The 16,881-nt window shown below is 29.9% G+C and overlaps 2 protein-coding genes and 1 non-coding gene across 7 annotated transcripts in view; all 3 read right to left on the minus strand.

Annotated features, from left to right (window-relative positions):
• Positions 1–8,588, minus strand: part of LOC102674979 (orexin receptor type 2-like) — a 13,194-nt gene extending 4,606 nt beyond the window's left edge. Inside the window, exon 1 of one of the 3 annotated variants that reach the window (XR_004151361.1) lies at positions 8,049–8,586. Coding sequence is in view for 2 of the 3 variants with exons in the window: in XM_006621885.2 (XP_006621948.1) it covers positions 8,049–8,495 (447 nt within the window). In the remaining variant the exon portion in view is untranslated. Of the gene's footprint in view, positions 1–8,048 lie in introns of all 3 variants that reach the window. The other 2 variants (XM_006621885.2, XM_006621886.2) reach the window with 2 other exon arrangements.
• LOC116186380 lies at positions 6,619–6,756 on the minus strand. Its single transcript, XR_004151362.1, has one exon. It is a non-coding gene; the product is annotated as a U11 spliceosomal RNA (small nuclear RNA).
• Positions 8,589–13,259: 4,671 nt separating the features above from the next.
• Positions 13,260–16,881, minus strand: part of LOC102674590 (protein croquemort-like) — a 4,554-nt gene continuing 932 nt past the window's right edge. The window contains exons 1-9 of one of the 3 annotated variants that reach the window (XM_006621881.2): positions 15,993–16,381; positions 15,773–15,907; positions 15,545–15,708; positions 15,309–15,450; positions 15,019–15,222; positions 14,745–14,956; positions 14,374–14,665; positions 14,240–14,313; positions 13,260–14,128 (exon numbers count right to left, since the gene is read on the minus strand). In XM_006621881.2, the coding sequence (XP_006621944.1) occupies positions 13,855–14,128; positions 14,240–14,313; positions 14,374–14,665; positions 14,745–14,956; positions 15,019–15,222; positions 15,309–15,450; positions 15,545–15,708; positions 15,773–15,889 (1,479 nt within the window). In that variant the 5' untranslated portion in view covers positions 15,890–15,907; positions 15,993–16,381 and the 3' untranslated portion in view covers positions 13,260–13,854. Of the gene's footprint in view, positions 14,129–14,239; positions 14,314–14,373; positions 14,666–14,744; positions 14,957–15,018; positions 15,223–15,308; positions 15,474–15,544; positions 15,709–15,772; positions 15,908–15,992; positions 16,382–16,881 lie in introns of those variants that run through there. The other 2 variants (XM_006621882.2, XM_031513445.1) reach the window with 2 other exon arrangements.

Here is a 16,881-nt window from a genome sequence, read left to right on the forward strand (position 1 = left end):
AAATCGTTAATTCCGTTGTTACGCCCGCGCTCCTTTTTTTCCCTTCCAGTCAGAAAATTTATTACTCTCGCACGTTCGAGTTATCCTTCTTTTTGCTCGTGGACAACTTGAGAAATTAATAAAATGAATCGTGTCCTCCATCGACTCGATCTAAATTTCTCCTCGTAAACGTGTGTCGTGTTATTTGCATCTGATCTACCAGATAGTCGAATGAAAAATTCATTCAAGAGTTGATTACAATCGAATAATTAGGCGAATTGGATTTAAAAATATTCCGGTCAAGAAGTTTTTTACAACGTTTGACCGAGAAACGGAGAACTTACGCTCACGACCGACCGATACCTTAGTGAACATGATGCCTTTTCATACGCTACGTCATACTAACACGCTTAGGAAACCGGCTGCAAATGCTTGCTGTCGATTGAATTTCCGAATTATTCCGTCAAAGGGCTTGTTACGGAGTTTGTGTATAGAAACGAACGTCCTGTATATTCGAATTGATCGAATAGAGTTGGTCAATAGTAGTAGCAGTAGTAGTAGTAGTAGTAGTTCAAACAAGTGACAATTAATTCTTGACGCGTTTCTACTTTTCGAAACATTAGCCTTTCTCCATTAGGTATCTGTTCTAATCTGACACGATCGTTTCAGTATCTTTTTCATATTTTTATTGTAAATCATAATTAACATTTTATCGTATCGCGTCTATTGCGCGCAACACAAGTGAAATTATCGAAGACTGGAAAACAAGGTGAAAATGCGTGAAAATAATTTATTTTTTCATTTACATGTACATAAATATACTTGCATACTTTCTCGATTCTCGTTCGTTTTTCTTAACAAAATGACTTTAATGATAAACGGACGGAACGGAATTTTTTTTTATCTAAATGCGCGAAAGGAAATTAATGAGAGAATTATATTATAATAACAATGGGAATCGCTTATTCTGAAATAGTAATAAAATGCTCCAAATCTTGGAGACATTTTAATTTCAACTAAGCAATAGAAAGGTTAAAAGCAATTAAAAAATTTTAAACAAGCATTAGAAATGAGTTAGAAGTACGGTTGTGATACGTTGAGAGTAAAAATAGCGAAATCTAATTATCCCAATCAAATGAGAAGTTTGTTAGAGAATCATAATTTCTTTTTTTTTTCTCTTTCGAAGCAACCAGTCTCTGTTTTCAATAATTTATCTGATTCGAATAATTCTAGCTCTTTATCATATTTATTACGTATATAAATATTTATTATGTATATAAAAATATTGATAAGAATCTTTATTTTTCCGTTTATACTTTATTTTCTTATCTTAGAAGATAATCTTGAAATCAAAATTGTTATTGAAGAATATAAAATTCTCCTTCGATAATAACATTAATTCTTCTTTTATAATATAAGATAATTGAGTTAACTGCGAGAACTTTTTCCATTTACAAATTCATTACAAGGGCGTTACAAATTTAATAGCGAACGATGTATAAATGAAGATTAAAAGTCGTTTTGAAAAGGCTAGAAAATAACATTGACATTTAGCGATTCAATCGTTAAACTGCCGTATTAATTAGAGTCGGTCAAGGATCTTGGCAAGAAGGTGTTTAAACTTGTAAATCGATAGGAATATTAGAAGTTAGCAGAGATAAAGAACGATTAGCTTTAATGCACCGAGCAAATTACGGAATGCTTTCCTCGGTTGTTATTTCAACATAATTTCCGCGCAATTAGTCGGGAAGGTTTGCGCCAGACCAGAGGGGTATATCTCAATTAATTTATCGGAGCTAAGTGTGAAACTCTGAGTGTACATAAAGATTGTTAACGCGAGAACACCAACTCGGTTGACTCAATTGAACAAGATTATTCCCTCCACCTGCGGAAATTTCAAATAATTTTTAAACAGCATTGGAACAAAGCTGGGAGAAACAAAAATGGGAGGAACAGGGGATCGAGCAATTCGATCCTGACTCGTAACAGATAAATCGTCGTTCGTCGGCACGAACAAACTCTATTGTTTTTCCAACGTTCCGTCTGACGCGGAACGATCGTTTGCCACGTCCGTGGAGCACGTTTTAATTAAATCTCGGTTATCTATCGGTCACACTCACAACTACATTCTTCACGGCCGATGCGTGACTAAACGCGTATCGGCAATATCGCGACAATACCACTTGGAACTTTGCACTCGGGCTATCGGTGTAATTGAACCGATATCGGATCACTCGATTAAGCGAGTCTGACGATTCTTACTCACGAACGAACCTCGAAATCTTTTTTCCAACAAACAACAGATAGAATGTTTTAATCCCCCGTTTTAATTTCATTGTCAACTTGGATTGACAAGCTTATCTGTGGAAATTTTCTCATTATTTTATTATATTTTATTATTCGATAATTGTACTTATATTTACACACGTTAAATATTCTTGACTTTTTTTTTTTTTTTTTTCACTCGAAAAGGTCAAATACGCAAGGTATTTTTAATTGTCCCTCGGTTCGAATTCAACTTCGATATTCCCTCTTGTGCTATCAATTAGAGGAATTAGAGGTTTTATATAGTTGAAAATTAAGCATCAAGAGGTATTTACTATAAGATTTCCCATATTCCCTTATTATATACGAGCTGGTTTACGAGCGGCAAGAAATCGATCCGATCGGGGATCCCATATTCGACTCTGTTGCCTCGTCTTCGTGGCACATAATGGGGAAAGGCCGATGAAGATATTGACCGGTGATTATCTATTTATCTGTCTCTCTGTTTCGTACGAAACTTTCGAAAAAAGTTATCTGCCTATCTTATCTGTTTATCTTATCTTTCTAGCTTATCTATCTGTCTATTTTATCTATTTATCTCTATTTATAAAAAATCCAATTACTATGCGGTCACGAAAATAAAGTTGTCTCTCGATGATATATCACCTCACCCGTACGATATGCCAGTTACAAGTGATCTTTTAACATCCAGACACGCAAACTTTGTATCATTAACTCCTTCGTGTCCTTTCCAGATGCCGAAATCCCAAGCGACACACGGTTCGAGCAGCAATGCATCTATTTATTCCGCATATTCCGATATTAAAGTATCCGGGATGAGCGAAGAGTTACTAGAGGTTTTTTTTTCACTTACTAGGGATTGCATTCGATTGGATGAATCGAAATCCACGAGGGAATTCGTCGAAATTTACGTCGAAATAAATATGAGAGGATAGTTACAGAGAGGTGGAAAAATATTTCGTTCACGATTATGATTCAACAAACCTACACGCAATCAGTCCGAGTTTCTTTTAAGTTCCACAATTTTCGAAAACAGTTTATGTTTTCTTCCCCGTAATCTGATAATTTGAAAGGGCTCTTGGATCATCCGATAAAAATGTGCAACAACGATTAATTTAATTATCGTGCCTCGTAACATTGGCAAGAATTTAAATCTCGCGATAGATAAGCTGAAAAACTACAAACTTAATCGTTGGAACGATTAAATTTATCATTCGTTACTGTATTGCAATCGTATTAATCGGTTTTCTCTCTATTGCGTAAATGCGACGAGATTTTCTTTCTTTCTTTAAGAATACATTTTTGCAAACAAATGCAAATGTTCGAAACAAAAGAGCTTCCCTCGTTACTTATTCCTCCCTTTCTAGTCGAATCGTCTCTTTTCGAAGATCGTTAAGCTGTAATGGTACAATCTCGTATATGTAATCGAAAAGAGTCGTTTCGATGTTCCATCCTAGAGAATTGCTATCTAAGATGCAAATAAAATTACTGATCAAGTGTTTTTTCTTTCCTTTTTATGAAGAGATATACAACAAATATACAAATCGTATATTTTATTATTCAACTTTGATGCGATGATTAATCATCTATTAATTAAAATTAAAGAATTAAAGGAATAACAAAAACTTCGTATTTTCTATTAAAAAGGATTCGTGTCGAAATTGCTTTAATCCCCGGATCACTGGTCAAATATCATGACTCTGCTTGTTTTTATTATCTTTCTTTAAAAATCTTTTCCCTTGTTTCTGAATATATTATACTAACGATTAATTACAGTGCTCCTGTTTCAACAAGATATCTCTATCATTAGATACGGTACACAAGATAATTAAAAGGGATCTACACAAAGTCATTTAAGTTAATAATGCTATTAGCTCGGATATTCTACAAGCTTGAAAATTTCGTTTAAAGAGGGACAATTCGTTGAGAAATATATTCCCTTTAAATAATTCTTTTCAGATTTCTTAAAAGAATCGAAGAAATTATGCGGCGTATAGCGTGACACGATAAACTCTGCGAAACACGTTATACTCTGATTATACGCATGTGTGTGGTTGCACACTCTCTTTGCTTTTCGCGTACTTCTGTCTGTAAAAAAAAAAAAGTATTCACGTTTCGAAACTCCAGCAAGTACTTCAGTCGTTTTTCCGTTTCAACCCGTTGGCCAGGTTATCTCTTCTTGTTTCTCTTCTTCCGCACCGGAATTTCATCTAGCGAAATTTCATATTTTCTCGCGATATCTTTTTTGCGTTAAATTTTCGTGAAAATAACGCTACCTCTTTCGTTGATGAATTTTCACGCGGATTTACTTTCAGCGAAGCAACATTTATCATTGACATTTGCGATACGAATAAAATTATTCGAATCTTCGACAGAAAATTCAGAGGACAATTATTTCGAATATTTTGAGAATTGTCCCCTGTAAAGTTGAGAACCCAAAGATTAGTTATCATATATTGGAAACGTGGTGTGCAACAACACGTTGTAAGATAATACGATTCAACGGCTGAGAGTTACCTTGCTCATGAGTGCGTGTAGCATATAAACGCCTAACGAAGATACAGGCGCAAGGGATGCAAGTTTACACATGGATACGCGCAGTCACATGCACACGAGTATGATGAACGAGCCAAACGAGCCATATTTCCATGTAGATAGTTATACAAGTGAACCACTGTCACGATACTGGCCGATCGAATTTTAACTAGATCCAGGATTACCAGCACTCCCACTCGTACGAATCGATCGCAGAAAACCGAAAATTGAAACTGCATACTCCAATTAATTAGAACAATGTTTCGTTTGCAAATGTTGTGATTGAAATTTGTATATGGATTTCACTGTTTCTATAAATGACTAATGTAATATTAATGGCGCGTCAAAATTCCATAATGATAAGGAATCCTGTCCAGTCCCTTTAGTTTCGTTTTAATAAATGATTTTATCGTTACTGTAGTTGTAAAAAACGATAATTACGACTAGCTCATGACTAGTGAATTATTCCGTGTATTCTCTCGCGTATCTCTTATCAGGCAGTGAACATCGAAATCTGAAACAATATCCGAATTATAAGCTATAAAGCTGGTTCCTATATGCCTTGATTCCTAAAGTACACCTTTATATTTTATCACCTCGTCGTATAGTAACAATATACTTAATTCGTTTTTTTTTCTTTCGTTTCTACTTTTCTTAAATTCAATAACGAATAATAATCAAAATGACGTATGTTATATTTACATTTAATAAAGTTTAATTTTTTAATTGTAAATTATTTTCATTTTATTATAAAAGATTATTGAATACAAATCGTACAAGATAAATATTTTAAGAATTAAAATGATAATTAGATAACGCTTGTACATATATTATCCGCGGGAAATATGTCGATGTAAAAATTATTAAATTCTTTTCAAGGCAAACTAGATATTTGATAATATTATTTCCTAATTCGTTCACGTTGGAAAGAATCGATAATTCGAAAAAATTGATCGTCAACTGTATAATTTGCGAATTTCGGTTTTACCGAGCGGAATAATGTCGATCACGAAGTTCATTTTGTTGGGTTAATGCAACCAATGGCTTCACAATGTTATATTTATATTCCGTTCGGTTAACAGATTCCATATATCTCTCGATAAAAAATTATTTGTATCTCATTTTGTATCATTAAAAAAAGATTTTGTTAATACTTACACAAAATGATTCACGAACAAAATGAAAAAGAAACTTTGTCGAGGCGTGTTATATATTGTAGGTTTCGCAAAATGGATTGCATAACTGGTTGAATTTTTAAAAGTAACAATCGAATCTATCAATCAAAATGCATATTTCCTTTGTGAATGGTTGCATCAACTTTTTATAGGTAACATCAAAATTTCGTATCAAAAATATAACTCATCTGTGATATCGTTCATCGTTAAAAAAATAACAGAAAAATATTTACATGGTTCACTTTCTAAAAATTGCATTACAATATATGAAAATAAATACAATTTTTATTTCTTTCATTAATGTTAATTTCTTTATATCACAAATTTTATCGTTTTCTATATTTTTTATTCCAATCATTTATTTACATGTCAATTATGGTAACAGTATCAAATACAAGCTTAATTGAAGTTTACCGTAGCGTAATAATATGTTCACGCCAACCACACCGCTCAATGTTTAAATATCTGTTTCGTTCGTAACATAAACGACGATACCATCCTAATATAATATATTATTCATATTATTTTCTAATTTACATATATATTTTTATTGATTTAATTAAATTAGAAGAAAATGGAAAAAAATTACTTAACAAACATACATAGAACGAGATATAACTTATTTTTCGTTCATCGGCCAAGAGGAGGCGTCAGTGCAAAATGGCAGCTAACAGCCTCGCATTCACAAAAATTACGTACTGGGTATGTCTTGATTGCCATACCCCGCTAGCATGGTACTTGACCGTGCTAACGCGATATTAAAGTAGCGAGCACCCTTTTTAAACGAACCGAATCTCGCTTTCGCCTTATGTTACGTATTACGCTCTATATTGAATGCGAGAATCATTACGAGTATCGAGCCATCTGTTGCACCATCTGAGAACTAAAAATGTCGATGCTCATCTTCACTGACAAAATATTCGAATTGATTTTAAAGAAGATAATTAAATAACGAAAATGTTGAAATTGCGATTGGCAATTGGAAAATGAAATGAATAACAAGAAACGAAGTTCTTTCGACTTTCTGATATTATTTCAATGGTATTTAAGAACGTATATTTAGTCACGCTCCACAAAATATTAATTGTAGAATTTTCAATAGAGATGATGTCGATAATTTGATTAACTATCAAGATTTCCAATCATGTCGTTGAGTTTAGAAAATTTCGGAGCGAATACGATATCGGCTTTTCACTGGAACGTTCGTTATTAGCCACGCGAAGAGATATTGTAATCAAGTTAATTAAAATTTGAATAAAGACATTTGTGTCCATAGGACGGGTCCTATTATTCGAAACTAGCTAAAAGTCGCTGACGAGCCAAAACGAATATACCGCTCAAATGATCCGATGATTAAAAAGGAAACTTTAATCTTCGTTGAAAATTAAAGCGCCCTTTATCTTGGATGCCACGATTTTCGTCTCTCAATATATAAAGAAAAAAATGTTGTTAGAATATGAAAAGCAGTTTGAATATCAAACGAAGAATAACTTGATCGACTCATGAATTTATTATCATTCAGCTGTTGGTTAGCCAAACTTTCCAAGGAAAGTTTCGACGTGTTGCGGATTCAATCATCGAAATGAATAAAAAACGAGACGACGATCGTTTCTTAAAATTTACGCATTGGATAAACTCAATGAATATTAGATGCCGTAAATTATCGAATGAAAATACCGTCGAGCGAATCCCGTCGACGGAGCGTTCAATTCTGTAATTAAAGCAGCCGGGGCTTTTGCATTTTGCCGCTTCTCGAATCGTTGGCCCAAATTCGAGAGGATGCTTATATACTGTTGAAATAAATATACGAGAAAAGCTCAATTAATGCTACGAGTCCGGTAACGAACAATATCATGCTTAGATATTTTGTTCACGCTATCGGATGGACGTGCACGAAATCTGTAATGGCGTATTTGAAAAAAGAACATAAAAACGCAAATTTCAAACGAATATAAAAGCAGCTTGGTCTCCAAAGATTTCCGGTTACGATTTTTCTAAATAGAATCGCGTGAGATGTATGAGAAGTGGTTAATTAAAAAGTATCGTGAACGAATCCAGGCATAATTATCTTACCTGGAGATACGGTACAGCTTTGCACAAGGTTAAACCAAGAAACCAGGTTTCCGTGATGTCCCATAACACGGTGAATGGAAGACAAAGTAATAAAACTAGGAAATCGGCCACTGCCAAATTGACGATAAAATAATTCGTCACTGTTCTCATCGTATGATTCCTGTAAACGGCGATGCAGACTAGGGCATTTCCAATTAATCCGATGACGAAGACGATGCTGTGCGACGCGATCAGCACCCAATCCCAAAATTTGGGAAATATGTAATTCATCATACGATCCACGTACTCTTCGTTCGAGATGCAGTAAATATTTGTGCAATTGGTGGCATTGTAATCCGATTCATCGGTGTAATCCACTAAAAGATAATCGTCCGAATCAGTGGCATCGATTAACGCGAATACCATCGATCCCAACCACGTCATAATTATTGGCTCGAACGGATGCATCTTCCTTCTTTTTTTTTTTTTTTGTTTGAGAGAATGTTTACGCGAGTATAGACATCGATATCGATAACACGTCACTCTCTTGGGAAAAATTCAACAAACAATTTCCTTTTTACAATTCAGTAAACAATTTTCTTTTACGCGCTGTGTTGTCGCGTTAAATTTTCATTTCGAACATTCTCAGGTTCCACATTTTCTCGAGAAATTTTTAATGTTCGAGATCGAAGAAAAGAGAGAAGTACAAGCTTGCGAGTGAAAAAGTTATCGCTTCAGATTGATTCACTTTGCCTATTTCCCACCAATTTCCATGACATTAAAGATAATTCTTCTCGCCTTTTTCCTTTCCTTTCCTTTCCTTTTTTCACCAGCGTCATCGCCTATAAGGCGAAAATCGTCGATGCTTCGACTTTTACTCGATCCAGCATCGCGAACTATTAAAATGATTTAATTCTTAGTGGAAAAGGGGAATTATTGGGAAAGATTATTGAATAAAAACGTTCATTTTTTTTCTTCTCGCTCTCGGTCGATGTCGTAAAAATCATATAAGCTTGATAAACGAAGAAAGTTTTCGATGCCGCGTGTTGTAATTCTTCAATTGTCGATTTAACAAATGAAATTTTTGTAACAAAAGTAGTTTACAAATAGAAAGATTCACGAGTTCGCTTTTATCCGATTCTTTTAGATGAAAGTCTTTTCTGTTTCCCTCCTCTTTTATTTGATTTTTCTCGAACAGATTGGTAGACGATAAATCTGATATGTAATTAATATTGTAGAATATTACTCTTTTTGTCTTGTTCTTTCTCGAAAAAGATCGAAATCGAGAGTTCATTCGAGAAATAGAAAAATAACAAATAATTCGCCAACGTGTTTTACCTCGTTTAAAGGGAAGTTTTGTTTCCCTCCTTTTTTTCCCCTTTCGATTTTAACGTTTGACCGGCTCTAGGGAAAAAGTTCGATTAATTTTTTACGAGATTGTGATAAAATTATCAGAAACTGGTAAAAGGTATTTTGTGATTAAAATTAATATTAAACGTACTTTCGTGTTTATTCTTAATTACCAAGCAAATTAACGTGGCTTTTAGAACGTTAAACTACCATTGAAAATTCCGACATTCGTTTCCCTTGTGGAACGAGATATCGATGATATCGATCCAATTCTCAGAGGAAAATTTAAGTTTGTCGATTCGAAATTGTAATTTAATTGAAATTTTAATCGATATGAATCGATTGTTATAACATCACGTTGGATTTAAAATGGAATTTAAAATGGTGATGATCGTGATACAAATTCGATTAAATAAAGATCTTATTAATCGTCATTACCGTTAATTTGTTCGAAACTTTCATCAAATTTTTGTGTTCGTATTTTCAATTTATAACGAATGTTCAATTCGAAATTTTTTATTGCGAAAAAATTTTTGGAAAACGACCTTGGATTTTCTCTCGATGAGCAATGTTCATAGCAAAAAAAAAAAATCACTCACAGATTATCCTATTAATCTTGCGCGTTTTTCTAACTCATCTGGGTTGACAATGACAACCTACATTCATTTCAATTCATCAAAAAGATCAAGACCATTCCTTCATCTTCCCAACAATAATGCTAATGACAAAAATCATGTGAATCGTCCACTATCGAATTGAATCAACTATTTTTATTTTGATACACGATGTTATTATATCCCTTTTCACACTATGATTCGAACATTAACGCGGATTTCGAAGAAATTGATAGATATTTTATTTTAAAGTTCAAAATATCTCGTCTCTGATTTTTCATTCGTTCCAATGCGCAAGAACAGAAATATATTGTAAATCTGTCAACTACAATTGTCCAAGAAACATTATATTCGTTCTACTTGAAAACTTTAACACGTTCCTTTTTTTCTCATTTGTCATTTCCGTTTTCGTGCATACACATAGCGCGACAAAACAGGAGGGAAAATTTTCGAGGAAAGTTCGACTTTGTCCCGTACAAGAAATCTGAAAGAGTGTTTAAATTTACATATTTTTGTTTTTTTAATCATTCTTATTAAAAGTTGTTGAATAATGTTAATGTACTTTTCTATTCACGGTATTCAAATGAAACTGGAGGAATCAGTTCGCATGTAATATGCATAAGAATCGTTAAGAATCTCCAATCGAGGCGGAAAATATTTTCAAGATGAGAATATTCTTAAACTTTTCTCTCAAATATTTCACAAATTATTTTATTACAAGTTCTGTGAAAATCCAAATGTTTTTCAATAGATCTTATTATTCAACTTATTATTAACCACTTTTTAAAATTCTATCCAAATCAATGATCACTTATTTATTACCTAACATCGAACGTCTTTGTTCGTCGACACTATACCCGAAACATTATTCGGCATCATTATTACGTGATCTTTTATTATATGTGTTTACACATTAGATTTATCGTGCAAAAAAGAATTATTATTTATCATTGTAATTCTTGTAAATAAATAATGGTGAACATTTTGCATATTCGAGCGACTAATTTGTAAGAGTTTTACAATTGCCTCGGAAATTCGTATTGCATATTAGATGTTTAACATCGATAACACTATTTTGCAAAAGGAAAATGTGTAACAGCGTTCGTCGATCGAGCATGTTTGAATAAGTGAGCTCGATGTTCCGTGATGTGTCACGGTGACGAGACACGAAGGGCCCCCCAGCTTGGCAAAGGGATGCGAACGCGACGACGGACTCTGCGAAACTGAGGTATGTACGTCGTTTTAACGAGCGTGTAGGTGCACCAGTACCGTGTCGGGACCAAGGCACGTTTTGTCTCAAAGTTTTCCGATATCCAAACTTGATGGACACCCTGGCGAATTTTCCCTGTCTTGACATATTCGCTATTAATCGAATGCGTGTCATCGATGACGAGTAATTAAAAAAGAGAATGATTTAATGAAATAGATATTTTTTCCATTCGATACTTTCTATTACGTCAAGAGGATGGTAAATATTTATATTTTATTCTCATTAAATAAAAAAAAATATACACTTTCATAGCTTTAAATTTTTTTTCTTTTTTTTATTTTCTTTGAAGATAAGTGCAAGTGCATGTTTACTTTCATCGATAAATTCTATCTAAAAAAATAAAATTTCTATCTCAATTTTACGATCGCAGTTTATCACGATATCAATCGGAAATGATATGATGATCTTTTCTCTCTCGAGAAGATTCAATTGTAATTATTTCATATAGGAGCATAAGTTCAGTGAAACAGATATCAGTTTCGTTGAATCGTAAATCCTCGATGGTCTTTACTCACGAAAGATATAGATACAATAGAGGAAAAGTTAACGCGATATTTTGTATAAGATTCCACATGTTCCGATCAATAAAAAATTCTGAGCCAATTCTTTGCCAATTGGCGTTCATTTTTGCTATCCCTTCGAAATCTCTCGGAAAGAAAAGATATTAGAAAAGAGTTCCATTCAAGAGATTAAATTCCAATAAGGAATTCCTTTCACCGACCGCATTGATTACAGTCTGTGTTTCCGCATGATATTTAAAGATTTCCTCTACGTGCATATAGTTCCTCGTTAGTTTGCTCGATTACATCGCTCATTTATCATTTCTGTATCAGATTAAATCTTTTTCAATCAACCTCTTTTTATTTTTTTGACGTATTTGTCTTGTTAATGATAAGAGTAAAAATATTTTGCTATGTGAATATATTCTTTTTTTTCTGAAGAGATATACATATATAATTCTATATTTATATATATTTATCTTTTTAGATAACTTTAAAAGTTCAAAAAAGTCATCGTTCATTTTTACAATATTTATTTACGATTTATTTCGCGTAAAATATGAATGACAAAATTTAACAAAGATTTACATTTTATTTTAGCTTTCAATCTTACGATATTTTAAGGATATTTTTCTTCTCTCTCTTTCTTGAATTTTAAAACAAATAAAATGACAAATACATTTTAATAAAAGATACATCGATAAATACTTATTTTCACCGAAGATACATCAATTTAATTAACTTATTTGCTGGAAAATAGTACCTTATTATTCTTTAATTATACATCTAAAGACAAAATAAATATAAATGATCGATCGTTACTTCTTCATGCTAAAGGAATTATAATCTTAATTAAATATACGATGTTAAAATATACGATGTTTAAATCGTTTTACGTAGATAGTTATGATATATATAAAAACTATATGCGTCATGATAAATCAGATCAAAATAAAATTATCGGTATTTAATGTATATTCATTTAGTATAAATACTAAATGTGAAAAGTTGAAACTATTTTATTGTGTTGATTTTTTTTTCAATTTGTTTTATACCATTTTCTTTGTTTTCTGTTTTCAATACGTACATTTATATCGTTATTTTTTAAAAGGATTTAAAAAAATTCAATAGAGAAAAAACGATTTTAAATAATTGCAAAATTTATTTTGTGATGAAATTACTTAACGATCAATCGATCAACATTTATAGATTCACGTATATTAAAATATATTTTTTAAGCTTAATCGATTGAATTTATTGTGTAAAGTACAAAGTAAATATAAAAAAAAAATTGTTTAGATAATGTCGATGATGTTACTAGTGTAAATTGTAATAAACTCTTTTATATTTTTTGTAAAAAAGAAGCACGACATAATAAAATTTATATTTTACGATAAAAAAATGTAGTAATAATGTCAACAAGATGTACGAATAGTTTTTAAAAAAATTGGAATAATAAAGATCAGGAATTATAAAGAAAACAATTTAATATCAATAATTTGTATAAAATTAATATCTTTTATTTTCTACGAATTTTTATTAATAAAAGAAAAATTTAATTATCACAGCTGTAACAGCATTGTAATTGCTATAATTTCAACTACATAATAAATATTAACATGAATTAAACTTGATAAATATGATTCTGTATTTATTATTTTTTTATATTTTATATAGATAAAAATATGTATATATCTAATATAATATATATTTTGAATCACTAGAAAAATAGGAGAGATAAAGACAAAAATTTATATTTCTATTCTTTGTTTAGGAAAGTAAATTTATATTAATCTTAAATTGCTATGTGCATATCACTCTCAAATATTTGAGATATCTATTTTTATGCTAATTCTAATATCCATTTTTACTAAAGCAATGAGGCACTTGATTATCGTACAATTTAAAAGCATGTTTATAAACAATGCATTAAATTTCTATTAATATAATATTTTCACAAATATTTTGATATTATCTTATATTATATCAGTTTCAATGAAGTTTAAAAACTCTTGAATTTCGAAGACCGTTTTTTATCTTTTGGTCACATTGATTACAATATCTTTTTATATAATCTAATATTCATATACTAATCATCCATTAATACTAGTAATATCATCATTGTTAATAAATCTTTTTGACAATAAAACTTGATTTTCTTCTCCTCTAAAATTATGTCTAATATATAAGAAAATGCCGATAGATATAAATAAAATGCCAATACAGGCAATACCATAACAAGTTATGCTACCTAAAGATTCCAGAATAATAATAAATTTTATAATACGAGCGTAATTAGCAGTTAAATAAGCTTCTTGAGTAAACCATAACATTGGTACAAATGTTTTTTTAACATTTTTAAACATGCTGAAAATGATATTGTATTTGTTTAAGTTTCATTTTAATGTTAACATTTATTTATTAAGAAAAATGTATTTTCTTTTATTTATTTATAAAAAAAATTAAACAAAGACTTACCTCATATGAGCATCATTTTGTATCAATAAATTTAATTGTAATGCTGCATTTACGTTTAATGGAACACCCGTTTTCTATAACAAATTTTTTATAATAATTATTGATTATCAATTATAATTTCATACAATAATTACCGGTTCTATGGATATTGAAAGCTCATGTTTTTCTTTATTAGGTTCCATTCCCTTGATATTTTCTCTATAACTTCGATCTGCTAAATAAAAATGTGGTAAACTGATGAATGCTGGAGCACCCCATTTGCATAATGAAATATTTAATGCTCCAGAGGGAATGCACTCTCCTACACAATAACATTTACGTGATGATACTTTTGTACCATCATCAAATATTGTATCATCGCTAATATATCTAGCGCCTCTTAATCCTTCATGAATAGTTGTATTATCATATGTTATTGACATACTCCTATTAATATATTGATAAAAATTATTGTTATATCATATTTATTTAATTTTCCGTACTTTTTCCAAAAAATTAATCTTACGTGCAAATATCAGGTACAAAGAAAGAAATAGTTTTATTATCAGGTAATGGTGGCCATAAATCACCATTTGTACCTTTAACTATTCCACATTCTCCAGGATAATAATTTACTCTAGTATTAAAATTCCATTCTTTGACTATTCCTACATTAAGTAAATTAGATTTACCAGTTAGCATGTTAAATGTTCCATCATAACTTGCAGAACCATTTCTCTGTAAATCAAAAAATTTCAATTATTTTATAATAGTTTTAATAACATTAATATGATATTTACCCCATAAAACCAAGCAAATTTAGAAAAAGGAATTTTAGTAAAATTCATCTTTCGAGCAATTTTCAACATAGGATCATCATAACCTTCAAAAAGTAATTCATTAACAGTTTTGGTAACTATTAATTTTTGATCGATTGCTTTCATTATTTTATCTACTATATTACGAAAAAGAGGTTTTTGATATCTTAATGCATATGCAACACTCTGAAAATATTATTAAAGAAAAATATTATAATAAATAGGAATAATATATAATATATCAATATATAATAATATTAAAAGATACATACAGCAGTTATAGGATTTATATTAGTTACATTATCTTGTAAACTTCCTGCTGATAAAGATTCTTCAAAATACCATACTCTTTTTCTTTGATAAGTTATAGTATCATTTTCATGCCATTTTTGTTCTACTTTATAATCAACTTCTCTATTATAATAAAATATCATTTACCATTTAATTTATTATGTTAATAAAATATTCTATTATATTTAATTTGAATATAATAAAATAAATTTGATACCTAAATACATAAGGACCCATTTCCACAAAATTTGGTTTTGATCCATTAATTGAAATAAAATTTTCATAATTTGTTAAATTAAACATATATAATTTCAGATACATAGGAATAGGTGTTACTTCCCAAAGCTTGTAACTTGTAGATGTAGGTGTTAAAGATAATTGCTATAAAATAATATATAAGACATAAATATTAATTAAAATTATAACAAATTATTCTTATATTTACCGTATGTATAATTGAAGAATAAATTGTAGACCAAAGAATTCCTGTAATTAATCCAATAATTGTTAACACTGAACCTATTAAAGAAATGATAGCAAGTTTTTTATAAATCTTCATCATTTTATTTGACTATCTGATCTGAAAAAAAAAATTTTTTTTATCAATATTTATTTTTAATTATAAATTATTCAATACATAGTAATTAATAGTTATAAATAATTACACAGTTGCTTATTATTATGTCACATATCTTTTAATTTATTTAATTTTATTTGAGTACTGATTCTATAAAAGTTTATATTATTTTATAGAATTAAACATACGACTTTTATTAAAAATAGTGATTATTATATTAATTTGTTCAAACTTAAATACACGATTCATGTTTTCAATAAAATCAGTTCACACAATTAAGTGGTTATGATCAACGATATGTCAGGTTAAAATATAACACAAAAAAAAACAAGATAATATTATTTTAAATATCATTCAAATCATTATAATAATTTAATATTATAATATAAATGAATATATAGAAGTTATATTAAAAAACATTTCGTGTAATACTTTTGTTGCAATATATAGTCAAAGATAAAATTGATTTAAACAAAACAAAGATGGTTTATATCTATTCGATGATCTACGACGTTTACGCATAGTTAATATTGTATCAGATTGGACAAAGTTCATTTAATTCGGTTAATTTATAACTTATAACTTATATTATAATTTATAATATATAGAAGAAAGCTGGATATTTTACATTATAACATTGTAAAAATTACATTATAACATTGTATAAATCCTTCTTAAATAATTTATGTAACATTATTATTTAAACTAATGGTTTGATATTTTAATTGTTGTATAAAACATTATAAAACATACATACATATATATATATATATATTATTTAAATATATATATTTTACTTATATATTTGAATGATATTAAAATTTGTTGGATATATATTCGTTGATAATACTCGTCCGAATATTAAAATATAAATTAAACAATTTATTTTAAAATGTGATTTCCTTTAGTTATACTGTATAATTAATTAAGATTAAGTAAAAAAATATATGTATATATATTTAATAAAATAAAATAAA

This window comes from Apis dorsata, unplaced genomic scaffold (genome assembly GCF_000469605.1).
Source record: "Apis dorsata unplaced genomic scaffold, Apis dorsata 1.3 scaffold_645, whole genome shotgun sequence".
Lineage (NCBI taxonomy): Eukaryota > Metazoa > Arthropoda > Insecta > Hymenoptera > Apidae > Apis > Apis dorsata.